At 41.1% G+C, this 26,671-nt stretch overlaps 1 protein-coding gene across 4 annotated transcripts in view; it reads left to right on the forward strand.

The window, feature by feature from the left end:
- Positions 1 to 26,671, forward strand: part of CDH11 (cadherin 11) — a 136,780-nt gene that overhangs the window by 80,578 nt on the left and 29,531 nt on the right. For 3 of the 4 annotated variants that reach the window (XM_057711323.1, XM_057711326.1, XM_057711324.1), the window contains 5 exons: positions 11,159 to 11,557; positions 16,073 to 16,367; positions 19,216 to 19,335; positions 21,600 to 21,767; positions 24,676 to 24,863. In XM_057711323.1, coding sequence (XP_057567306.1) covers positions 11,330 to 11,557; positions 16,073 to 16,367; positions 19,216 to 19,335; positions 21,600 to 21,767; positions 24,676 to 24,863 — 999 coding nt within the window. In that variant the 5' untranslated portion in view covers positions 11,159 to 11,329. Of the gene's footprint in view, positions 1 to 11,158; positions 11,558 to 12,242; positions 12,320 to 16,072; positions 16,368 to 19,215; positions 19,336 to 21,599; positions 21,768 to 24,675; positions 24,864 to 26,671 lie in introns of those variants that run through there. The other variant, XM_057711325.1, reaches the window with a different exon arrangement.

The following is a 26,671-nucleotide window of genomic DNA, read 5'->3' on the forward strand; positions in this document are numbered from 1 at the left end:
ACAGAGCCCATGTCAGCATATACATCACTGTAGTCAGGGGAAAGGAACTCAGTGAGAAGTTAGCTATGTTCCCAAATCTTAGGAAACTTTATCCTAGGGAAAAGGAAGACATAACTAGGGTTAAAAGTGCCCCTATTAAATTGCTTAAAAGGACAGTGTGATCCAAAGGAATGGAAATGGTCCCTTCTACCTGGCAGAGGGAAAGGGTGAAGTGGGTCTCCTTGTGATAATGACTCTGGTAATGAATTATAAGTAAAGTATGTATTTTTTCCAGAAATGCATTTGTAGTAGTAGATGTTTTTGCCAGGCAAGTGAACTCTGTAATTCACAATAGGATTAACCTGGGATTATAGAAAATCTAATTAAGTGAACCGTATTATCTGAGACCCACAAAAGACACTTAACGTTGCCTTTGAAAGTCCTGCCTGTCTGAGAGTGTTTGGCTTATGCTTCAGAAAATGCTCTGCACATGTACAAGGCACTTGACTAGTTTGCTGTATCCCATTACTTTTCTTTTATGCTCAACTTTTTTCCAAAAAATCCCCTTACTTTTGATAAATGACATTAATGCATTTGAAAGGAAAGAACTGGGCTTTAAAGATTGGATTCTTTGAAACCACAATGCGATCATTATGAAGCTATTGTTGGTGGCTGCTTTCTGAAAACAAGGAGGGGGCCCTCTGTGGAGTACGTAACCCTTACAGGTACAAAAAAAAGCCATTTAAAAATATGGCAGAGTTTAGTCTACTCTTAACATGATAGCATAATTTGGGGAGGCCTATTAGAAACAGACCTCCAGAACAGCCCACCCACACTCAGGTAAAAATCAGGTTTCCAATAATTGGAAGCAGCTTGACTCTCTGCGCTCCTCACTCCTGTTCAGTGGCTGATTAAGCCGGATGGATGCACGCGGACCACGGTGGATAGGGGTCACAGGCTGGCCTTCTCAGAATTCCAGAGGCTCTCGGAGGTGGTGATTGGAGGCACTCTCTCTCCTCGCCTTAGTAATTATTTCAAAAAACCACATCAAGCCCTTGTCAGTTATTAAGACCACCTTGGGATAATTCCTTCTTTCATTGTTTATGCTTTAAAAAACAGACTTTGTGGAAAGTGGTTCTCTGCAGGATGTCACATTCTAGTGAGAATGTGTAGATTGTTTTTCCTCTTACAGTTTCCACTGATCATCTTCAGAGAGCTCCCAGGTCCTTATTTCTGAATGTCTGTTCCCTGATAGAACCTGGACTGGCTGTTTCCATAGAAATCGTTTGAAAAGGAAGACTGCTTTTAAGACAGGTTTTGTGGGGAAAGGGCAGAGTAGATGCTACAAAAATTCTCTTTCACTGTCGATACTTGCTCCTCCCCCTGTGTTTTCCCTCTGTACAGTGAGGACTTTAGGTTTTGTTCAGGTTATCTTTTATTTTGCAAGTTATCTCTTTTCTGTATCTCAGTTTTCTCATTTGTCTGTTGAAGTAGGACTAATAGTGGAAAAATCAAAGCTAGGATTTCTCCCAGTTCTGAGATTCTAGGATTGATTAATACCACAAAATGTTCAAATTTGAAACAGAAATGCTGACATTGACAATACCTACTCCTGGAAGAACTTGGGAACCAAACGTATTCTGAGCTTTTCACTTGAGCATGAGTCCATTGGCTCTACAAGCTTCATATGTTTAAAAGCAAACTCACGTGCTTCATCCCCGAGCCAGTCTCTTCTTCTGTTGAGGCCAGCAGTCGCACCACTGTCTTCTCACTCCCCTCGGACTGCCGTCTCATCCTCTGTCAAGTCTGTCCAGTTCCTAAGGCCCTTCACATCTGCGTGGTTGCTAGAAAGGCCCCCTTTCCTCCACATGAGGCTTATTTTTCTAGTTCAGAACCATAATACCTCTCACCTGAACTATTGCAATGACTCCAGGAGTCTCCCTGGACTCATATATTGGTATCATTGCATTTAGCAATCCCTGTTATAAGTATCATTTTGTTTATATCTTCTTAATGGACATCCTCCTGGAGCCCTTTGTAAAGCTTGTACCTGTTGCATGTTGTATGTATATTATATGTCATATTCATGCGCCTCGGGCTCATAGTACATATTTATGTATTCTTGTTGAAGGAACAAAACTCCTAATTTATCCTCTTTATCACCTGCTGTGGGCCAACCCATGTCACATATTTCACGAAGTTCTCTTCATGCATCATCTTGTTAAATTTTAGAGCTCCCCTGTTAAGACTGGTCCTAGTGTTTTTCACATTTTCAGTATTGCAGTGCGGAGACTCACGGAGGTTGAGTCACACACCTAGTGAGTAGTAACTCTTGAGCTGTAATCCTCTAACCCATTTGACTCCTGAGCCCATGCTCTCCACCATTTTGTCAGAACTGCCATTTCTCACGTTGGTTTATCCTGTATACCCCTGACATCTTGGACTCCACCAATCTCCTGACCAGAGACCTTAACGGATTCCCACTGTCCATCGGGTGAAGTCCTGATTCCTAATGCTGGGTTTCAATACCTGTCACATTAGCAGGTCTTGCATTGCCTAGTCCTAGAGGACATCGTTCACATTATATCTGACGTAAGTGGGACCTCCTGGAGTTGTGTGTGGAGCAGCCCTGCCAGTGCAGCAGGACTCAGACCTTCTAAATGAATTTTCATCTCTCTCCATCCAGGGAAAGTTGCTCTGTCTTGGCCCAGCACAGACTCACAGGCTCCTATAGACAGCTCCTTAATAGGCTATTGCCAGTCTTCTATTTTATAGAAGGATAAACATAGTCCCAAAGGAAGAAATGTCTTTTCTAAGGTTACACAACTGTTCAGTGTCAGAACCTTTGCTACAACACAAGTGTCTTGACTTTTGTTCTAGAGATCTCCCTACTGCCTGAGAAATTCAGAAAAGAAATAGGCATTTTCTACATCTGAACAAAGGATCTCCACAGCTACAGTACTTCACCCTTGACCAGGGGAAAAACCACCTAACTTTTCCTCTGGATTACTGTATTCATAGTTTACTAGGTTTGCTGTTTGATGATAAAAGAAGACACTCAAGTTAGCTCACGTACGTGGGGGCTTATTGTCATCCAATGCATAGGGAGGGCAGTGCAAACAACCTCATAGAAATTCAAAAACAGATATCGGTAGGGCTGGGTCCCATGGAGACAACAGCTAGAGGACAGTCCTTTATTGCCAAGATCTTCAGAGAACAGGGCCATGCGTTCTGCTGTTTACACGGCTCAGGGACAGAGGCCATGTTTGTTTCTGTTTGGTTTCTAACTGACTTGCTCATACCTTGATTTCATTGAAACACTGGCCATAGGATGTCACTTTGTGGCTACTCCATCTCCCAAGTGCCTCATAACCTTTCTGTTTCAGCCACCTTACTAACTGGGAAATGGTCCTATTTTCATTCATTCAAGTTCTGCAGTGAATATGATTCACCCAGGTTATCATTTTGAACCAGGTTACACAATTTGAAACAACAAGTGGTTGGTTTATGGTTTAGTTATCACTGAACTACATGTGGTTCAATCAGCCATGGCTCTGGGTGAGAGCAGAAGCTCCAGATGTAGATTGTTAATATAAGTATTCACTTGGAAGAGGCTGGAGTAGGCAAGTACCAGAAGGCAGGAGTGATATGTTATAAATTCCTCTGCAGAGATGTGGTCACTGATTCCTCTGAGTTCTTGTACCCAGTCCTGTTTGCACTTAGCACATGGTACCGTCACTTATCTGCTTAGGCAACTATCTCACCATTGTTTGAGTAGAGTCTACAGATCAGAGAGGCGTTGTAGCCTCTGTATCTCCAGGATCCAAGCCAGGTCTGGCACTGTGAAAAGTTACTACTGAATGAAGGAACCAGCAAATAAAGAAACCTTTATAGATATTCACTGCACTGAGACAAAGAGATATTTACATATAGGCCTTTGGTGCCACGTTACATTATGTTGAGCATCTGTTTATCACTACCATTTTTGCCCTAATCTTCCCTCAGGTACTTTCACTCATGCAAAAGAAAAATGGAAAATAAGATCTCTCTCTTTCCACACATTCATATAGGGTGTTTATTCATAGCCTAAGATGACACTGCTGACAATGGTATTTCCTGTATGTGTTGACATATTTTATTCATCGTAATGATTAACATTTAAAAATATTACAGTGAGAAAAAGACTATCTTAAGGATTGAGTAGAGCAAAAACAATAAGCTCTTCACTGCACACATTGTGTTTAGTCATCTTATCATTTGAAGATGATTTAATTACTTGAAAAGGTAAATAATCAGTGAATGAGTCTATATGTTTGGAGTCTGGGGACTTAAGTTGGATTTCTATGATACTCTGTGGCCATAAGAGCCTAAAGAATATAAAGGCTGATTGTACATACTTAAAATAAATGAAATTCACACCGAACAAAGATCCTTTTCAATGTCAAATACAATATGGAGTTCAGACCATCCTTGGAGATGGGTCTTGCATCTCCTTGTGTTGAAGATCAGGAACATGGACGCTTTCTGTTTAGGAGCCAGGTAAAGCCAAAGCATGGGTTTTGCAGTCACATGAATTTGAATGTGAATTGCAACTTTGCCAGTGTTTCAGAGTGTACCATTGAGTGATTTACTTAATCACTCAGAGCCTCCTTTCCTTGTAGGTAATATCGTGGGTGATATTTACATACAGTTGTGGTGAAAATACAATTAAATGGTGTATACTAAGCCCTAAGTATATTGCCCACCACTAGAAAAATCAAGCACCTCATTAAGGATAATTTCAACTATCACTAGCTAATTTTACATAGCCCATAAATTGTGGAGCTAGGATTTGGACCCAGGCCTTCCCAACACCAGGCAGGAAGTGATCTTTTCACTTCCAACGCTGACACTCTTGTGGTTCTCTATTTCTCTAGAAACAGAGAATCAAACTTACATTGGAGCAGTTTTAAACATTCCACTTGCCCTTAAAGAACATCATGGTCATTGATAAGGGCCCCTCTTTGCTACCTACTTTAACAGTTGAATTTGGTATCAGAGAGGAGTAACATATACAATGCCTGTTTTGCAATCTCTGCTGCTGTGTTTTGTACCTGAGCAGAAGTGATTATTACCGCAAGCTTATGCTTTGCTCCAAGTGTAGAAATAGGGGAAGAAATGTGACTTAACAGTTCTTGTAATACTTCCTCTCCCCATTCTCTGTGATTTCCACAGACATGGCATAATTCCTGTGATTTGATTTGAAACTAGAGACCAGCTCAGTGCTGAGCGATGAGATCTGAACGGGGAATAAAATATGCTTGAATTAATTTGCATAATGGAATCCGATTGGTTACAAAGCTGTGTTTGTTGCAGTGGGGACCAGAGCCCCCTGAGCTCCTGACAAGAAGACAGTGCACTTGCAGAATAAGGTTTTGAGTTCTGGTGGGCTCGGTAATATTCTTAATGTAACGATAACCTGTCTTTCACTGTAAATTAACTCTTTGGAAATGAAAAGAACAGGTCAGCCTGTCTGATCCTTCCAGCTCTGTGGGAGAGGAGAAAGCTAAAAAACCAAAGCCACTTGCTTTTTGCTAAGCGCTTTCGTCTTTCTTTCTCAACCCGATAACAATTTCCAGCAGGAGTCCAAATATACTTAAACACCCGTATATGTCATTTTCTTTTATGGAGACAAAAGCAAGCACAGCGAGAGAGTTTTATGCTCAAGGCGCAGTAGCTTATGACGGGCTATCTGCTCTCAAGATAGAGGGGCGAGCCTTTCACTTACAGCTGGTGGTTTTGCAAATCCATTTTCCTGTCATGTTATTACTCCTGTGACTTTCAACAACATTTATTCTTCCTTCCAAGCAATATGCTCCCATCATAAAATAAAGTCCTCCTATATGTTTTAGTGGAACCTCAATGCTTAGACATTCTGGCATACTCCTAAAAAGTGCTTTAATGGAAGGGATTGTTCAAGAACTGCCTTGGGGTCTTTATTAAAACCAATTAGAACATTGATATATTTCCCGTTGTTACCAACGTCAGGGTCTTCTTAGGAGGGCAGTCTCCTGTTAATTTTCATGCGAGATTCCTGTAAACTCTGTACCACTGCATACATCAACCAGATCTCTAGATTTTAGAAGCATTTCTAAATAATAGTAATCTTTCTGAACACATCTTTTTTAATGTATACATTTAGGAATTCTGAAACAGGGTGTTTAAAAATAAAAAGCAAAGATTTACTTTTGTGTACTGGTGCTGTTCAAGGACCTGGTTGTACTGTGTTGTTGATGAACCGATGTAATTACCTCCTGTTCATCTTCACTTTGATCACTGCTATAAAATGCTTTATCTTCCTCTTTCTGGTTTGGTTTTAATATTTTAGTTAAAGTATTACCCCCCCCCCCAAAGTGCCACCAAAACTTAAGTTATTTTCATCATAACACTATTGTCTTATGATACGTGTCCATATTTGACCTGCAGCCTTCTCTTAGAGAGGCAGTATCACACGGGATTGTAGGGGATAACAATGCAGGTCTTGGAACCAAGCATCCAGTGTTTATATCTCAGCCCCTCCACTTGCTGGCTCTGTAACTATGAGCAAGTTACTTAATCTTGCTATGCCTCAGACTACTTATCTGTAAAATGGGGCTTACAATACTACTACTGTGTAGAGTTACTGTGAAAATTTATGACTCAACTCACTGAAAGCACTTAGAAGAATGTTAGGCAGACAATAACACTGGACAGATGTTAACTGTTACTAACATTTTCATCATAGTCATATTATAAGTATATACCAAGTTCTCATATTGGTTGACTGCAAGTGGCATCTAGGTTACTGTTTTTATCACAGTGTCCATATCATTATCTTATGAACCTCAGAAACCAACAAATGGTGATAGTTGGTAGTGCTCACTGGTTAAGCATACAGACTCTAGAGCAAAATGTCATGGGCTCAGATGCAGCGCTATGATTTATCTGAAGCATAACGTTGCACAAGTTGCTTAATCTATCCAGGCCTCAGCTTCCATCTTTTAAGAATATTCAAAGTACCTATTCATAAGTTTGTTATAGAAATTAACAGATGAGTTACTATTTGTAAAGTGTTTAGAGCAATGGCTAGAAAAAGCTTTTGCTAAGTAAATTTTCATTCTGAAATTGAGTTAAAAATAATGTCTTAAAATTCATCTTAACATACCTGAGATTAACCATTAAAATGACTTTATATAGTACATACAGTCATATAAGCACTTATAAATAATGGTTTCAAGAAATTACTTTTAAAAGCAAGTCGATTTTGCTATTCTTTCCAACTGAAGAAAATAGATACTTTCATATTTTCAACAAAGGGTGAAATTTATTGCTTATTGGTCATGTGGAAACTCTTAAATTCATTAGTATCAAGCTAGAATTTTTTTTATAAAGAAAAAAAAGTTGTCATCTAGTTTCAACACATTTAGTGTCAGAAATAATTGTGCTTTACAGCAAAATGGCAGCCAGAAAAAAGAGGTGCAGAAATATCAACTTTAATTAAACCCTTTCTTTCAAATACACTTCACAGTTTATATGCAAGAATAATTTATCACCACGTGAATGAACACTTAATACTTGGCATGGTGTAAAATGGGCAGAGATCGTGTTGCACCATATGCTTTTTCTTTTCTATTTCTTCTTCTTGAGATTCTATTGTAGCAATATCAAGTTTGAACTTCAAGTATGGGATTCAAATCATACATTCAGCTTTTACTGGTGTCCTGCTTTGAGTTGCAGACATTGGCCATCCAATTGTGAATAAGATATCATCCCAACCTTTAAGAGGCAACCAGTCTAGTAAGGAGATGGTGTATGAATCAGAAGTGCCCCCAAAATCTCTCACCAGAACTCCAAACAAGAACATGAACCTGGAAACCACGTGTAGAAAATGTAACCCAATGGCTCCACTTCACAGAGAATGAGGCAGAGCCGCCGAAAGGGAAGCTAAGGAGGTCGCAGCACAAGCTAAGTGGCAGATTCTTAATCATGTCTTTGGCTTTCTGACTTAAATTCAGGCATCTTCCTATGGCTTCACATTGCCTCACTGTAGGATCTAACTCCTCCTGGTCCCTCCCTGTGCTCTTTCCATGCAATCAGTTTGCCTTGCAAGAAACAGTATTTGATGTAGTATTAATATGCCCGGGTCTCAGGGTGAAGCTGTTAAGTGATGACACTGCCTTTTGAATCCTTCTCTTTCTTCCACACAGCCTTTCACATCCCGGAGTCTGTCTACAACAAACACTAAACTCCCTATTCCTTGAAAAGGGACTTACATAAAACATCATAGTATGGTACTTACTGAGGGCAGTAATGGACACCTGAACTGACTGCACATCTGTGGCATCCCCAGATACCATTTTGCAAAATTACAAAGGAGCAGAAAGGCTTGGGTTGGTGAAATCAAAGAGCCTCAGAAAGGAAGGGGTTTTGCAACAACAAATTAGAATGCCACCAGTTCCCTTATTTTTGAGACCTCTAAGGCCAGATGGCTGTGGTATCTCCATGTAATTCTTATTCCTCAATTCCTCTCTTAGGAGGAGAGAGCACCTCGCCCCTGTCTTCTGGGCATCTCCACCTGCAAGGCAAGAGCACTTCCTTCTGCTGAGTGAGGCCTGCAGGCTTGGACTGTGGCACTCTAGAAAGAGAGGAAGAGACCCAGTGTGTGCCCAGTTCCCGCTCTGTCTTCAGCCCTGCATGTGTGCACCAATTCTTGTCATCCCCTTGTTCAGATGCTCAGAGTGCCTGACTGACGTGCCCAAGGCCACCCTGATTGAAATATATAGAAGTGGTATTCCAATTCAGGTCTATCCAACTTCCACATCTAGGTACATTCCACTCTGCCAAGATGCATACTCTCTCCTTCCTGTTCCCTTCTTCCCCCTCCAAGCACTTCGTCCAAATCAGATAACAAAGAATTAGATGATGGTTTTTATTCCTACAATATTCAAGAATCTCAAAAATTTTCACTGGTACAGCCACTATGAAGAAGGGTATGGAAGTTCCTTAAAAAACTAAAAATAGAGGCACCATATGATCCTGCAGTCCCACTTCTGGGCATATATCCAGAGAAAACCATAATTTGAAAAGATACATGCACCCCAGTGTTCATCGCAGCAGTATTTACAATAGCCAAGACATGGAAGTATGGAAGTAACCTACATGTCCATCAGCAGAGGAATGGATAAAGAAGATGTGGGGGGTGTGTGTGTGTGTGTGTGTGTGTGTGTATGAATGAATATTACTCAACCATAAAAAAGAATGAAATAATGCCATTGGCAGCAACATTGATGGACCTACAGATTATCATACTAAGTGAAGTAAGCCAGACAGAGAAAGACAAATATCATATATCATTTATATGTGGAATCTTAAAAAAAAATGATACAAATGAACTTATTTACAAAACATAAATAGGCCCACAGACATAGAAAACAAACTTATGGTTAGCAAAGGGGAAATGGTGGGAGTTTGGGATTAACCTGTACACACTGTATATAAAATAGATAACCAACAAGGACCTATTCTATAGCACAGGGAGCTATACCCAATATATTATAATAGCCTATAAGGGAAAAGAATCTGAAAAAGAATATATATATGTATATATGCATATTATACATATATATAACTGAATCACTTTGCTGTACACCTGAAACTAACACAACATTGCAAATCAGCTATACCACTCAATAAAAAAAAAAAAAAAAAGAATGTCACCAATTTCATTCAGACCCACTGGTTCTGAAATGAAGTGTCATCCTCCATGCCCAGCATTTTTCTGAGTGCCTCACGATAGTGAGGACCATCTGGTTCTGGGAACTAGGGCTCCAACTTGTGTCTGAGAGGTGCTCCAAAGGTAGAGGATGATTGTCCAGAAGGAGGTGTGGGATCCTAAGGCAGGAGAATGAGCGCTGGAAGTTCCTTAGGGGAGAATTAAGTTTCTAGCACCAGAAAGATTAAGTCCCAGGAAGAAGCCCAGAAACCTGAGGCAGGAGTTAAGGACCAGAGAGAAGAACCAGAGGGCTGGAGAGAGGACTGGAGTGACTGCAGGTGAGAAACCACAAGAGGCATGGAAAGGCATTAGCAGCTCATCCTTACTATTGATGAGTAGTTGAGTTATGGCTCGGTGTCAGGAACAAGACCTTTGGACCAGTTGTTGGGGAATGCTGTTTTATTTTGCTTTTCCTTGTTGGAAAGAGCTTATAAAGTATCCTTAGAAAGACTGTCAGGTTAAGGTAGGATCTTCAGCTTCTTGGGTGGACACTCAACCAGACAAGAACAAATCTTGCTTATTGAATTGACACTGTATTGATCCAACAATGAGAATTTGACCTATTGTTTCACTGGCAAATGTTTTAGTGGCCATTGGTGACCATCTCAGGGTCTGCCCTGACCTCCCATATCTAGAAGGATTCATTGCTGGCTTCCTCCTTCCTTATACCATCCAGTAAGCTGAACAGTCTTGGGATGTGCTGTGCTTGTGACCAGCTCTGGGCTTTGGGGCATGCTGGTCCTTCTGCCTGGACATCCCATCCATTCCCTTCTTATCACAGTAACTCATCTGAGGGTTGTGCCCCTCCATCCCATCCTCCAGGAAGTCTTCCTTAACGGTCCCCACTCTCTGCCATCTCCAGCCTCAATCCCCATCACTTATGTGTTCCTCTCCCGGACGCCCATAATGCCCTATGTTTCCCTATTACAAAAACATACCCAAGCACAATTATGGTCATTAATAATGACAGATAAATATAAGGTGCTGATTGCGTACTAGGCCTTGTGCTAAGAGACTTTGGGGTATTACTCGTGTATCCCTGGGTAGATCTCGCAGTGAGCACGATTTGCGTGCCCATTTCATAAATGAGCAAGCTGAGCTCAGTGTCTGCATACCCCACACCCAGGGTGAGTAAGTAGTAAAGCTGACACTCAGACCTGGGGAGCTGGATTCCACAGCGCACACATTTTATCCTCATAGAGACCTTGAGGGTTTCTTCGTTGTATGTGCTTATCTTACCCACGGTGTGGTAAAGGTCCAGAGAGCAGGAACTATTTTTCACTGGCAAAGCCCTCACAGGGTCCAGCGTGGGTCAGTGTTTACAGAATGGAATGGAAATGAAGTGGGGATGGAGCCTGTGACTAACCTGACCCTCCTTTCTACCCGCAGGGGCCAGCCGGGGAAGTGGGCAGTGCTGACGTGATGTGCACAGCGAGGAGAGACATTTCAGTCCCAGGAAGGTCTGCGTGACGCGTGTGGGAGCCGCCGTTGGCCAAGCCGCCGCACGGCCGGTGGGAGGGGTGACAGCCGCATTCGCCTGTGCCTACCACGTAACCAAAAATGAAGGAGAACTACTGTTTACAAGCCGCCCTGGTGTGCCTGGGCGTGCTGTGCCACAGCCAGGTCCTCGCCACCGAGCGGAGGAGCCACCTGCGACCCTCGTTCCACGGGCACCATGAGAAGGGCAAGGAGGGCCAGGTGCTGCAGCGCTCCAAGAGAGGCTGGGTCTGGAACCAGTTCTTCGTGATAGAGGAGTACACCGGGCCTGACCCCGTGCTCGTGGGCAGGGTAAGACTGCTGTCACTCCACCTCTCCTTCTCACTCTCCACCACCCTATACTAGAGTATGGTCAAAACAGAAGTCCAATGGGCGAAATAGCCGTGGTCTGGCCATCAGTTAAAACAAAACAAAACTGCAAAAATCATGGTTCGTACACCCTTCCAGCCTTTTGTTTTTCAGTTCATAGACTTATCCACGTTAAGAACACTTGTGTTTTCCACTTGATATTAGGCCCTAAAAACTCTCTTTTTTAATGGCTACTAGGAGTCCACTGAATAGAAATGATAATTTCTTATTTAACCATTCTCCAACTGGGGGCATTTCTCCGACCACATCCAAACCCCAACTTGGATGCCATCCTCTTTTTTTTTTAAGCTCTTTATTGGAATATAATTGCTTTACACTGTTGTGCCAGTTTCTGCTGTACAACAAAGTGAATCCGCTTTATTTATACATATATCCCCATATCCCCTCCCTCCCGGGACTCCTTCCCACCCTATCCCACCCCTCTAAGTCATCACCAATCATTGAGTTGATCTCCCTGTGTTATGCAGCTGCTATGTTCTTATAATCTCTGAACTCTTTTCATCAGAGCTTTCCTTTCTGTAATACACACATCTATGTATTCATCTATCTCCCTCACTAGACGCTAAGCTATTTTACATCAGGAACAGCATCGTTTTTGTATCCCCAGGTCCTGGTACCAAAGCCCGGCTTTGGGGAAGCCTCTGTGAATATTTGACAAGATGAATGGATGTGTCATAAGAATAGGTGCGATTTTATCCACTTTGGCTTAGGGATGGCAAAACCTGTTTCAGAAGGCTTGAGTCCTAGTACTACTGAGAAATCCTACATTCTCTGTGTACCCCCTCCAGAAAATGCAAGGGTAGAAAGAGAGTCCAAAATATGTTTAAGAGAGTTCCTTGGTGGTGTAGTGGTTAGGATTCAGTGCTTTCACTGAGGAGGGCCAGGTTCAATCCCTGGTGGGGGAACTGAGATCCTGCAAGCCACGCAGCACAGCCAAAATTAAAAAAACAATAACAAAATATGTTTGAAAAACTGCCTGCCCGCTATCCCTTATGGTAAAACATACAGGCATCTTTCAGAGGACACTGACATTCACGGCAAGGAGATAGGTGTTCATACACATAAGAGCAGAAAACCTGCTATGGGAAAGTGCAGAGCAAGGCAAATGGTAAACTAGGGTAAAATAGTCCCTGGCCTTATAGGGACTAGTTCAGGGACTAGTGGAAAAAGAGACACTTATCTAAGCAATTAAAAAGAAACTAAAGTGAGGAGTAGAATGATGAAGAAATTCACTAGAGGTGAATATGAATTTACATGGTAAAGTTTGGGAGGGATGAAGGGAAGTTTCATGGAGACAATGGTAGTAACTTGTGACCTGAAAGATGAGTAGGAGTTATTCAGTGAAGGGGCAAAGGGACACGAGCATATTTGTGGTGTGCTGGTTTCTGAGCCTCATAGATGCTGAGGAAGTTATCTTAGTTGCTACTTAATGTAAGAACAGCATTCCACATTGACATCTTTGGAGGAGGTTCACATTAGCGTCTCAATAATATCATTAAGGTTGGAAAAGTGCCTTTTTGAAGAGATGTACCGGAGCAATTTCATCATTTATATCCAAAATGGAAAGACTACACCCAAAGTAGAAGTATCCTTGAGAAATGGAGCACAGGGAAATAACTGGCACATAAAATTCCTGCCATCGAGGAGATGGGCTCTGTGCCCGGAGAGGAAGAAGAGATTTGAGCCACGGCAGGAGCTGTGTGGCTTGAACAATATAGAGAACGCTGCGTGAATTGTTCTGAGAAAATAGAACCTCTGCCACGGGGACTTTCTCCGGGGGGAACAGTGTGTGTGTTAGGGTGGGGGAGTGCAGAAGAGACAGGACCTAGAGGGCCATTTCAGCGTCTCTGTGGAGCAAGCAGGTGTCATGCCTACTAAAAGGCAGCAGATGGAAGAGGGGGGAAAATCTAGGTACATGAGAATAAGCCTGATGTCAGACTGGATGGGGGTAAAAAGAAATGAAGTGGTTGGATCCTATGGAAATCCCTTTTGAGACAACGCTGGTCTGTAGTTCCCCATGAATAGGAGGATTAGGCTAGGTGACTTCTTCCCTAAAAACCTTTGATTTGACAACATTCAAGGTTGAATGATTTAAGGTGCTCTGAAAAAGCAGAATTTGGCAAACCATGGACTTTTAGATTTCCTGCAGGACGTACAGTCTGCACCATCCTGTGCTCTGCAGAGGGGATGCCATCAGTCTTGGGAGTTAGGAATTGGCTGTGTCCACTGCAGCAACTGATCCCTCGATAGCACTGAATGTGAACCATTCATTTTCATGTTGAAACTAATAAATAGGAAACTAAGAAATATCGTTGTTGGTTGTATGGATCATCTTTGTTGGAGAGGGGACAAAAAGGAATTTGTATCCAACTTTGAACTCTGAAAACAAGATAAAAATAATGAGCAGTATATTTAAATTTTTTCAGCTATTTGGTTGATCATGAAATTTGTTTAAGTCCCAAGAGTCTTGCTGAATTCATATATGATATATGAAGGTCCCTAGAAACATTCCTTGTCTAGACGCTCCCATTAAAGCGAGTGTTACATTGATTTCCTGTTCCACATTCACACGGCTGAGCCCCTGACGTTTGCCAGGTCTGAGGCAGGGAAAATAAATATAAACGATTATTGGGGGTGGAATGGGGGTGGGAGCCAGAGGAATGGGGGCAGGGATCCTGCCCTCATTATAGAAACTTGTATAAAGACTGGGGCAATTTGGGTCATCCCTTGGGGCTTCATATGTTCAAATAGCTTTGTATATTACTCACAAACTGTCTTAGTCACAAGAAATGTGTAGCCATAATTTCATGACGACACATAGCTTGTTATGAATAATAAGTTCTGAAAGAAAGTACGCTTTCTTCCTGAGAAGCACTATAGACTAAAATCAGAATGTAATCTGTGCCTACAGCTATCCCTCTGAGCTGAAATATTTGGTGTTTCACTGAGGCACTGAAAATCAATTAGATATTTTGGGGGAAATTGAAACAATACAAAACAATTTAAAAAGCAATGTGTTCAATCCTGCTTTGTGATTCTGGGGAAGCTTTCTAGGTCTTGGTTTCATAAAAATAATAATTAAATTTACATTAATAATATTAAAATGGCATTATGATAATAAAAAGACAATAAGAATTATAAGTAATAAGTATTATCATTATTAATGTCATTTGAATCTTTTTAGTTTATACTAGGTTTTCTTAGGTAGTAGGTAGAACCAAGGGCTTTTTATCCACTTGGCTACTCTTGAAGCCTGTGAGAATGGTGAAAGTAATGCTTATCTTTTCCCACAAAGGGTAAAATGAGGGCAGAGGAACTCAGATTAAGATGACAGCTGCAGAACTTGAGGTTGGACAGCAAGGTACAATAAAGAGTTTATTGCTACAGGAAAATTGGATGTGGACTTTGGGGGAGTTCCATGTTACAAAACATAGAGCAGAGTCAAGGCAGAAGGCACAGGTGGGTAGTTAGGAGACCTGGATGACTTCCTGGCCCTGCCACGTGTGGATTTAGGCAAGTTCCATCATTTCTGTGGGCTTTGTCAAAGGAGGGGGAGATCCCAAGGATACAGCCCTTCTATGCAGTCTAAGAAGCTGCATATATATCAATCTGCCTCACCCACCCCACGCTTATGATGAGAATGGGGGCTTCCCCAGGCAGGTCCATCCCGAGGTCCTCATCCTTCCTGTGCCACCCAGCAGCTCTTCCAGAAACTCTGATCAATGACTTGTTTGTGGTAACAAAAGCCTGGTAGCCTTTGGAACCTTAGTGTCCTTTGGAAGAGGACTGAAATTATAATAACATTCATACAATGGATGAGGTCGATCTATTTGTACCAATGTGGAAGGGTCCTCTGAATTTACTGTGGTAGGAAAACAGTGCACTGTGCACTTTATTGTGTAAAAATAAACCAGAGCATGTGTATGTGCATAGATATTCTCGCATACACATAGAATACATCTTAGAGGATGCATAAGAAACTGGTAACAAGAGCTGTCTCTAAGCAGGGCAAATGAAGGAATGGGAATCAGAACTTATAAGCTTTACCTATTGCACAAATGTGTGTCTTTTATTTTCTATCATATGCATATATTTCTTTCAAAATAACTCTACTATGGTATATTTTATATATATATATTTTATATGTGTGCATATGTAATGAGAGGGGGGAGGGAGAGCACGAATCTTAAAATTTAAAAATGTTTGCATCCTGGCTTCACTGCTCCTCAGCACTGTGACCTTGGCCAAGACAATTATCTTCTCTAAGATTGCATTTCTTCATTTGTAAAACGGGGTGAGAATGTCTCCTCTCTGTGTGTGTGTGTGTGTGTGTGTGTGTGTGTGTACGATGTATTGTAGCCAACAGCATGTAAGTGTGTCTCTACCTCCCCAGTGCACCCGTCATGGAATTACAAATCTCAATTTCTCTTTTCCTAGCTTCATTCCGATATTGACTCTGGTGATGGGAACATTAAATACATTCTCTCAGGTGAAGGAGCCGGAACCATTTTTGTGATTGATGACAAATCAGGGAACATTCATGCCACCAAGACACTGGACCGAGAGGAGAGAGCCCAGTACACGCTGATGGCTCAGGCGGTGGACAGGGACACCAACCGGCCCCTGGAGCCGCCGTCGGAATTCATCGTCAAGGTCCAGGACATTAATGACAACCCTCCTGAGTTCTTACACGAGACCTATCACGCCAACGTGCCTGAGAGGTCCAACGTGGGTGCGTAAGGGCTGGGGAGGGTGGACCCGCTCCACCTTCAGGCCTGCTGTCTCTGTGGGTGGGCAGGCTGGTGCCCATTCTCCCAAATCAGGAAGCAGAATTGATGCTGTATCTCCTATGGCAAAATAACAAAAAAGGAAATTTCATATATGTAGCTGAAGTTCCAGATAGTTTCAATCGCCCTGAGATTTTAAACTCCAAGCTTACAGAATATGAGGAGGTGTGGAAGAGTAGGCAAACTGTGATCAAATCCAAGTCATCCTGGCCCTGGAGCCTGTTAACACTGTGACTTGAAATCAGCTGCCTCTGTTCTCTTAGCCTGAGTTTCTCCTCTGTAAAATGGGAATAAAAATTTCCAGTCATGCAGGATTAGAAATGATATACATCTGGTCACTAGTGCATGTTGGTATTCAGTAAGTGATAGTGGCAGTATTTGTAGCATGTAGGCACTGTACTAATTAATGATTTACATACACTGTTGCATTTAATCTTTGCAATGACTGCTTGACATATTTTGCAGATGAGAAACCCAAGCTAGAAACAGGTTAATTAATTTATTCAAGGTCGTCTGAGCTATGAAGTGGATCCAGAATGTACACCTAACCATGACACTATGTCACCATCTGTTAGAATAATTCAGAAGCAGCTATGTCTTTTATCATGCATAAAGACACATCACATTGTTAGAGGACAATTCTGTGAAAGATTTTTTCAACTAGCTATCTTCTCCTGGCAATAAATTTTCTTTGGCTTTAGAGAATGCATGTAGTTGTGATCTTTTGAGAAGCATGCCTCGTATTAAGAAGGGTTTGTTTTTCAGACAGTGATCAGGGCTGTTCTGATCAGGGAGTGAGTATGGTTCTGTGAATCAGAGGTTTAAAGTTCCCATGTACGTAAGGATCACCAGGGCCATTTTACAGGTGAGAAAACCAAGCACCGAGATTGGGAATCCATTTGCTCAAGAAAGTTAGGTAACGGAAGGGACTCTAAAACTCTAAGCTCCTTCCATTTTGCATATAGAACTTGTGATCCTAAAAAAAAAGGGTCCCCTTCTCCTTCTCCAGCTAAAGTCAGACCCTTCTCATACTTCATGAAAACCCAGTTGAGCCTTTCCTGCCTTCTTTTATTCCGTTTGCCTGCACAATTCTTTAGTTTCTTAGCATTCACCTGGAGACTTTAATGAGAAACAGCAGACATCAAATAAATCATTAAGTAGGGGACAGTAGCATCAGCAGCTGAGCCGGGGAAAAAGGCTAGTCATCCAAAAGGATGCTCCAGGTGAATTTTCATTGACCCCACATCTTAGGGCAGCTTGGTGCTTGAGGATTAACATCTGACTGTGCATCGTGGCCTATGAGAGTAGAGTCCACTGTCAGACAGTACTGGGTTGGAATCATGGCTGTGCCTCTGACCAGCCACGTTAACCCAGACAACGTCTTATATCCTTCTCAGTTTTCATTTGTCATCTATACAATGAGGATAACGTAAACTCTGATGAGCGTTAGATAACACAGATGTAAAATACAAAGAGTCGTAATGAACTTAGTGGACTTCTCGAAGCAAATTAAGCATAAAAAATAATACTTTCCCTAGTTCTACCATGAAGGTAGAGAATAGAGCTTATTAACTCCCTTATAAAATCTCCACTACTTAGAGTAGTGCCTAGTTGTGCGGGAAGAGCTCAAAAAAAAAAAAAAAAAAGTTGTTTGCACGAAATAATGAATTACAGAAGAAAAAAAGTGAGATTTATTTTCATACCACATGAAAATCACTGACAACCTTGTAAATTAAAGAGCTGTCAGAGGCTGTGTAAAAGGGCTCCTTTGCCTCCAACGTAGAACCCGACCCCTCTACTGAAACTGTCACGGAAAGAACGTGGGTTTGGTTGGTTGCTGGGTAGAGGTTAGACTCCTGACTCTGGCAGTAGCCCGCTTTGCAAGATAGACGGCAAAACTTCATACCTGTCATACTCAGTATGTCACAAGCACAATGAGTGTAAAAACACCCAGCAGAGGGGAGAATACGTGGAACATGCCCCAAACATGCCTGACACAGAGGAATTCTGTAATTACCAGCTCTCTCCTTTGAGCATCTCTGTACCCCTTTCTAAAGCCCAGCATTTCATGCCCTCAGATACCTGTGACCATCAAGGAACAGAGGCTTTTTTTCTAGGAAAAACAGAACCCCATATTCCTTTGATTCTCCTGTTTCCTTCCATCGTGACCCACCAATGCTTGCCTTAAATCTCACCGAATGTCTACTGATGGTTTCTGTTATGTGACTACCAGACCCATTAAAGGTGGAAAGATGCAATGTTCCTGCCCGTAGGGAACAACATTCTGTACAATATTTACAGCCATAAATTAATTAAAACGTAGTATTAGCAGCCATTTTATTACATGCAAAGCAACAATAAAGTGATGTATTTATTGCTCTGCTACAGATGGAAGACTGCACTCTGTCCTTTCATGAAAAGCAATTCATCATTAATTATCCTTTATTATACTCTTTGGGAAGATTTTTATTTAATTATTTGATATACTGAACATTCCAGTTGCATGGGTCTTAGAATGTTTTTGCAATAATGTTCATATTGTTATTTTAACTACTAAGCGTAGCAGAATGCGCTATGAATATAGAAAGTTCATTTTTAAGCTGTGGGAATTAAACAAAAAGGAAGGGAGGGAGGGAGGTTGGTTATTTTTGCATCTCAACCCCGGAAAATGAAAGCACATTGAATAATTTGGGGGCTCTCCTCAGTTTTTAATCTTAAGACAAAACTTTGCAAACTAGAATACAATTTGAAAAGCTGAGGGACTGTTGCTAATGACTATATTTCACTTTTAAGGAACGTCAGTAATCCAGGTGACAGCTTCAGATGCAGATGACCCCACCTATGGAAACAGTGCCAAGTTAGTGTACAGTATCCTGGAAGGACAACCCTACTTTTCAGTAGAAGCACAGACAGGTACCGTAGAATGGCATTGTGATTTGTGACACAATATGAATAAGGAGTCCAGGCCTGCTCACTAAAAGCTATTTGAGTCTCAGTTTTCTACAATATAAAAAGGGCCACCTCACAAGACTATTGTGAGGATTAGACACTGCTTATGCCTGGCCTATAGTTAGCATCCAATGAACCATACTTATGACTGCTTCTGTCTGTATTGAACCATATCACAGTAATAACGTAATCTTAGAATGCAACTTTTCTTTTAAAATCACATCATAAAATTCAACTTAAACTTAAGAATTTATCTTAAAATATGTTTTATCATAAAATTCAACTGTGGATCCAAATTAAGAGACCATAGGGGGACTTCCCTCATGGCGCGTTGGTTAAGAATCCGCCTGCCAATGCAGGGGACATGGGTTTGATCCCTGGTCCAGGAAGATCCCACATGCTGCAGAGCAACTAAGCCCGTGCACCACAACTACTGAGCCCACGTGCCACAACTACTGAAGCCTGTGTGCTACCAGCTACTGAAGCCTGCATGCCTAGAGCCCATGCTCTACAACAAGAGAAGCCACCGCTATGAGTAGCCTGCGTACCACAATGAAGAGTAGCCCCCGCTTGCCACAATGAGAGAAGCCCTCGTGCATCAACAAAGACCCAACACAGCCAAAAGAAAAAGAAAAAAGAGCAAGAGAGAGACCATAGGACTTGAGGGAGGACTGCTATAAAAACTGGCAGCTCTCAAAGCTCGTTTTGAAGACTATTCTGCAGGGTTGGGGGTGGTGGGGATGGAAATTGGTGCTCATTTATGTCTGGGAGGCAGCACATCCCCAACCTCCTCCACTGTGCTTAGAGATTCCCAACAGGCATTAGCATCCAAAAAGGAGGCTCTGCAAATTCCTTACAGAAAACAAATAGCAAACCTAAAGAGTGAACGAATATAACAACCAAAACCCACACCAAAATGTTTCACTCCATTTGTACCAAATTTGAATCTAAGATCCTTTTATTAGAATAAACACTAAACTCCTGTGAAACTGCTAGTCCACAATATTATGCCCCAAACTCCTTTCTTTTTTCTACAGTATACCCCCATGTGTTTGAAAGATGTTTACAAATTATCCACATTTATTATTATAGTTAAAATTTATCAAATATATATATATGTTCATATGTATACACATAGCCTGCCAATCAGATAGTTTGCCCACTTACTGAATATAATTTCCACTTACCTATGTAATCATTTATTTGTAACCTCTTTGCTCCAGATTACAATTTATGGGGCTACTTGCTATGATTTCATTGAAGGCATTTACCAATTAATTTTTCCAACTAATTTTTAGATTAACCAAGGATAAATGTGGGAATTTCATCTAGATTTTTGAGATGTTAAGATTGCTGGAAGGACTCCAGTTGCAATTTTCATTGTCTCAGGGACGCATGGTTAAGAACCACCAATTGGAACCTTCCAAATTATTTAACAGACAAGAAAAACGAGGCTCAGTGAGTTCAAGGATGTTGCTGAGAAACATACAAACATCAGGGTCTGAAAAGGATAAGGGCTTAAAGCTTCCACCGCACTCTCTTACATTTCCAGTATAAGTGTTACTGTATCTACAGACAGGAAAAGCTTGAATATGTTCCCCAAAGATTCAAGTGAGCATGGTTTCCACAACAATGATGTGCTAATATCTAGAGAGCATGTAGAATTCAATTATTAATGTATCATTTTTTCCAGTGATAGGTGATAGTAGATAGTGTTTATATAATGTATATTTTTAACCCATTTGGTATACACTTTAAAAAAATGAATATTAACATTTTAATATATCATCTTCTACTTTTAACTTAATATGGACCATAGAAATGTTTGTAAGAATTGCATGCAGGCTTAGATAGTCAAAAGATTCTGCTGGCAGTCCAAAAGCATGGGTTTATGTTACTGATGCGCGTGCAGTGGGTCCTCAAGTATATCCATGTTTAGAATCTTTAAGTGTCATACCTGGGATGGATGAGGTTATGACCTGCATTTACAGTACGACATATAAAACATAAAATTTTAATACTATATTAATAATTATGACAATTTGCTAGAAAATATATCCATATGATGCTCCAAGTATGGCTACTTTTGATGATAATTATCATGCTGGAGTGACTGTTCTGTGAGGGCAGGTGCTGTTTTATTCTTCTTTGCTTCCCCTGTGCCTAGATCTTTTTTTGTTATAATGTTATCAATGAATATCTGTGATGGTCCCTGCTCACCTGTCCAGGTATCATCAGAACAGCCCTTCCCAACATGGACAGGGAAGCCAAGGAGGAGTACCACGTGGTGATCCAAGCCAAGGACATGGGTGGACACATGGGTGGACTCTCAGGGACAACCAAAGTGACGATCACACTGACCGATGTCAATGACAACCCACCAAAGTTTCCACAGAGTAAGTAGGTGGGCTTGGCTTTCACTTTCCCATGGTGCCACAGCCAACTCTATTCTCTGATCCGTCCCCGCTGTACTCAGCTTTCCAGAAGAAATCTAGAAAAATGGAGGCTCTTTATATCATTCTTGCAAAAAACAAGACAACAGCAATGACAACAAAAAAACTTAAGGGGAGGAGAGGTAGTAGGAGAAAGTAGAGACATAAAATGTTCCACAACCCTGGGAACAGAAAATCCATTTTGCTAGGTATTGTGCTAGGTACTCATGATGTGATGTAGTAATTAATTAACCTTTCTCTGTTTCACTGTTCTTATTTCTAACCTGGATGTGTATTGTGACCTAGCTTCAGAAGTCACATAGCCTCACTTCTACTGTAGTCACAAGACTGCCCAGATGTAAGCGGAGTTCTTGTAGACCCCACCTTTCACGGGAATGACTGTTGAAGTCGCGTTGAAAGAAAAGCATGTGGGCTGAGAGATATTGTTTGGACTATTTTTGCAAAATACAGTCTTCCACAGGACTCAATTAATAGGATGTTGTTAGAACTAAATGAGCTAGTGTAAAATCTTACAATGTTATCTGGCATAAGTTGTCAACAAATATTAGCCATTATTATCAATAGTGTCTAGGGGATTATGATCCTTCTACAAAACTGATAGGCTTGCAGTAGGAAATAAAAGAAAAAGTGATTTGAAAGGTCATTATTAATAATCATAATTACAACAATTACTATCCTTTAACGAATAGTTACTCCTATTACAGATCTCTACCAGAGCCTCCATTTTACACATAAAACTGGGTTCCACGAAAGGTGCAGTAAGTTGTCCGAAGGATATGGCAAAGCCAGATTTTGCACACAGACCTGGTTAGGTACACATTATAAGTATAGACGGAGATACGGTATGAGCATCGTGATGCCAGCGCTGCCAGTTCACAGGGGGTTCACCATGAAAGCGTCTTCATTAGATTAGGAGAGGAGCTGGTAGAGCCTGTGAGTTTATTGCCAGAGATATGGCACTTTTTACAAATGAGAGAACAGGGAAGGCAACCAAGTATGGCCCCAGGAAGGCACCATGGTCACTCAAAGGAATCCAAAGACAACAATCTATGCAACGGAGATACTGAGATAGAGGATTACAGGGCAGCAGCCAGCTCTCATAAAGGCACCAAAGAGATGAAGACTGCTCTGCCTGGTCAGGCACAAGGTTCAGCATCCCCAACAAGCTTAAGCCTCATAGAGCACTCTAAGGAGCTGAATCCTCCGTTATCCACACTCTGAAATTGTCTGGTATGCTGGATGGAAAAGGCCGTGCAGGACTATTAGCAGGCAGTGATTAATGCCCTTGCTCACATAAAATCAGGGAGTAAAGTTACATCACTACTGTGAGGATACCAGTTTTACAGCCGTGTACTTGAATAAGACAGAGAAAATCAACTCAGAGCAGGTTTTTCTAAACCTTCATGTAAATTGGTAATTATCTACAGAGACTCCCACCTCCCACTTGTCCTTTATCAAGGAGGGTATGATGTGTTTAAGTTGAATATGGGCCTGAACTGAAAGTATTCAGCCAAATAGTATAGATAAATGTAGACAGAGTATTAGAACTGATTAAATCCACATAAGGGGAAACTAAACCTTAAAGAGCTTAAGTAACTTGCCCAAGACCACTCAGTTTGGCAGCGGTAGAGGCCAGGTTTCCAACCCTTCCTTCTCTGTGTTGTTTCAGAGAAGATTTCTGAAATGTGATAATGCAAATAAGATGATCTCAAATCTCACTTCTCTACTGAAAACCTTTCAGTGGCTTCCCACCAAGATTAAAGAAAGCCTGAAGTCTCTTCCATCTCCTGCAATGCCCTTTGTGCACAGTTGGGGCCCAGCCTCTGTATATACCCTTATCTCTCACTAGAAGGCTTGTGGTCTTGCTGTTCCGTATGTATTCCCTGCATTCCTGCATCAAGGTTTTTGCAATTTGCTGTTTGCTTTGTTTATAGTTTTAATCCCCAGATATTCACATGATTTGTCTGGCACAGTCCTTTCAGGGGACATTCACACACACTCACATGAACAAACACACTCACACACAATCATACACTTATACACAGTCACACATACTCTTTCATTACCTTCTGTTTCTCACTGTACTTTATTTTTCTCCTTCATAGCGATGATATCAGAGTATGGATCCATGTGGATTTTTTTTTCTCTTTAGAATGAGGGAAGAAGCTTAACTTCCATTCACTACAGAGTCTCCAAAGGCTAGGACTGTGCACAGCATATATTAGGTTCCCAATACATATTAAACAAATCTATATGGAATTGTCGCACCAGGAGAAACCTTTCCATATAAGGTATCAGTTAATCAAACGGTGAAGGAGGTGAAGTAAGAAGAGAGTCAAATATAGAGCTGGAAGGGTCATGACCTTGAAGGATGAAATTTGCATTTGATTTTAAAATAAATATGGAGCTATGGAAGGCTTTTAAACTGAGAAGGGTGTTCTTGTTCTGGGCACCTGGCAGTGCCATATGTGAGCCTTAGAATTAACTTATGGACCATCTCAAAGATGTGAAAAGAAGTTTTGATTTTTTTGAATGTGTGAAGATATACATGGCCCTCCATCAGTTCCTGATGGGAAATGTAACTGGGCATTGTTTTCCTTGCTCACATGTGGCACTTGACCCCAGCCTACCATCCTGGACCCCAATATTGTTTCATCATCCTTTGTAGAGAACATTTCTTTGACAAGCAAGCCATGTGGGATCTTCCTCCTATCCATTCACTTCTTTCATGTTTTCAATCAATAGAAAGTTCAATGTCAAACCCTTTGAGAAATTTATTGGGATTCAATGAAATCTAAAGTCTTACAGCTGCCAAATAAAAGGGAAAATAAAAATAGATGTCTTCTTCTAGGCGTATACCAGATGTCTGTGTCAGAAGCAGCTGTCCCCGGGGAGGAAGTGGGACGAGTGAAGGCTAAAGACCCAGACATTGGAGAAAATGGCTTAGTCACGTACAATATTGTTGATGGAGATGGGATGGAATTGTTTGAAATCACGACGGACTATGAAACACAGGAGGGCGTGGTGAAACTGAAAAAGGTGAGTTGCTGTGAGGAATCAAGTATGTCAGCGGTGTGGCCTGCTTTTCTGAGGCTATGCTGCAGGAAACAGGGAGTTGGAGGCTAAAAAAATGAGAATATGGACAACTGAGGGCTGGACCCGATTTTGCAGCTGAGCTCTGAGCTTTGGGGAGATAACAGAACTGTAGTCCAGAGGGAGCTGGCAGAAGGGGCTGGTGATGCCTGCCTGGGTATGATGGTTAGTTTTTATACAACTTGGGGAATATAGCCAATAATAACATAATATCTTACTATGGTGACAGATGACAACTAGGCTTACCGTTTTGAAATGTATAGAAATATCGAATCACTATGCTGTGCACCAGGAACTGACATGGTATTGTAGGTCAGTTATACTTCAAAAACAAGCAAACAAACAGACTCATGGAAAAAGAGATAAGATGTGTGGTTGCCAGAGGTGGGGGGTGGGGGGAGGGGAAGTTGGATAAAGGCCGTCAAAAGGTAAAAACTTCTAGTTATAAGATGAATAAGTACTAGGGATGTAATGTACAATGTGATTATATAATTAACACTGCTGTATGTTATATATGAAAGTTGTTCAGAGAGTAAATCCTTAGAGTGCTCATCAAAAGGAATTTTTTTCTTTTTCTTTTATATCTATATGGCATGATGAATGCTCACTAGATGTACTGTGGTAATAATTTCATGATGTATGAAAGTCAAATTTTTATGCTGTATACCTTAAACTTATACAGTACTGTATGTCAACTATATCTCAATAAAACTGGAAGAAATAAAAGGGGAGGGGGTGATAATACCTGCCCTGATATTGCTGGTTAGTTCTTGTATGACTTGGCAGTTTCCCCATGGAAAGAAAGATGGCTAGATAAATCTAGATTTTGGAGAGGTATCCCTGAGCATGCATGAAGTTCCCTCTTTTGCTCTGCCAAGCTGAGTCTGTTAATATAAGCTCTTTGGAACTTTTCCTGTCTCAGACGTCCAAGGTCCATTACATTGCTGGGCCTTCTATGAAACTTGAACCAATCTTCTGCTTGATTTTCCCTCAAAATTGAACCTGAGAAGCAGTAATAATGAACCTTCCCTCACAGTCGGCTAAATCGTTGCTAAAAATGTGTCCCTGGGATTAATGCACTACAAAGAGGAGTTTATTGTTTGTTCTTGTTCTGTTTTAAAAAAAATCTAACATTTACTCAACACTAAATATGGGCCAGACAAAGCCTGAGCCTCTGACAAGCATTCATTTATTTTATATGATAAAAATCATGTAAAGTAGATGGTATTATCCCAGTGGGCAATGATACCTCAATTTAATTGTGAGGAGATTGGGGCTCAGACAGATTAAATAATTTGACCCTGTTGTAATCACACAGATAGCAATTTAAAGACATGAAGTTCAAACTTAGTGTATTCTGAAACATTTTCCTACTCAAGACGTTTTGGAAATAGCTGGACCAGAAAGGGTTTATAAAAGAGAGCCAGATTTGATTCACTTTCAGGTAAAGAAATAGTTACAGTACATTGTAAAACGGTTTTCCTCCCTGATTTACCACTTGAGAAATCAACACCTCTCTATCATCAAAGTATATGGAGTATTAAATCTGAAGTGGATGATGGGATTACCTTGGTTTTAATCAAGCATTCATTTTCAACTTGGTTTTGCAGCATGAAAATTAAGCTCCTTGGTTGATGGAAAAGATTGGATTGGAACACTGATAAAAAAAATTAATTTGAAGAATCAATAAAGAGGCCAGTAGATGGAGAGGAGGCAAGGATGGCGTGGAGGGAGATTCCTGGGAGGAATCTTTC

The sequence above is a fragment of the Hippopotamus amphibius genome, chromosome 16 (genome assembly GCF_030028045.1).
Source record: "Hippopotamus amphibius kiboko isolate mHipAmp2 chromosome 16, mHipAmp2.hap2, whole genome shotgun sequence".
NCBI classification, from domain to species: domain Eukaryota; kingdom Metazoa; phylum Chordata; class Mammalia; order Artiodactyla; family Hippopotamidae; genus Hippopotamus; species Hippopotamus amphibius.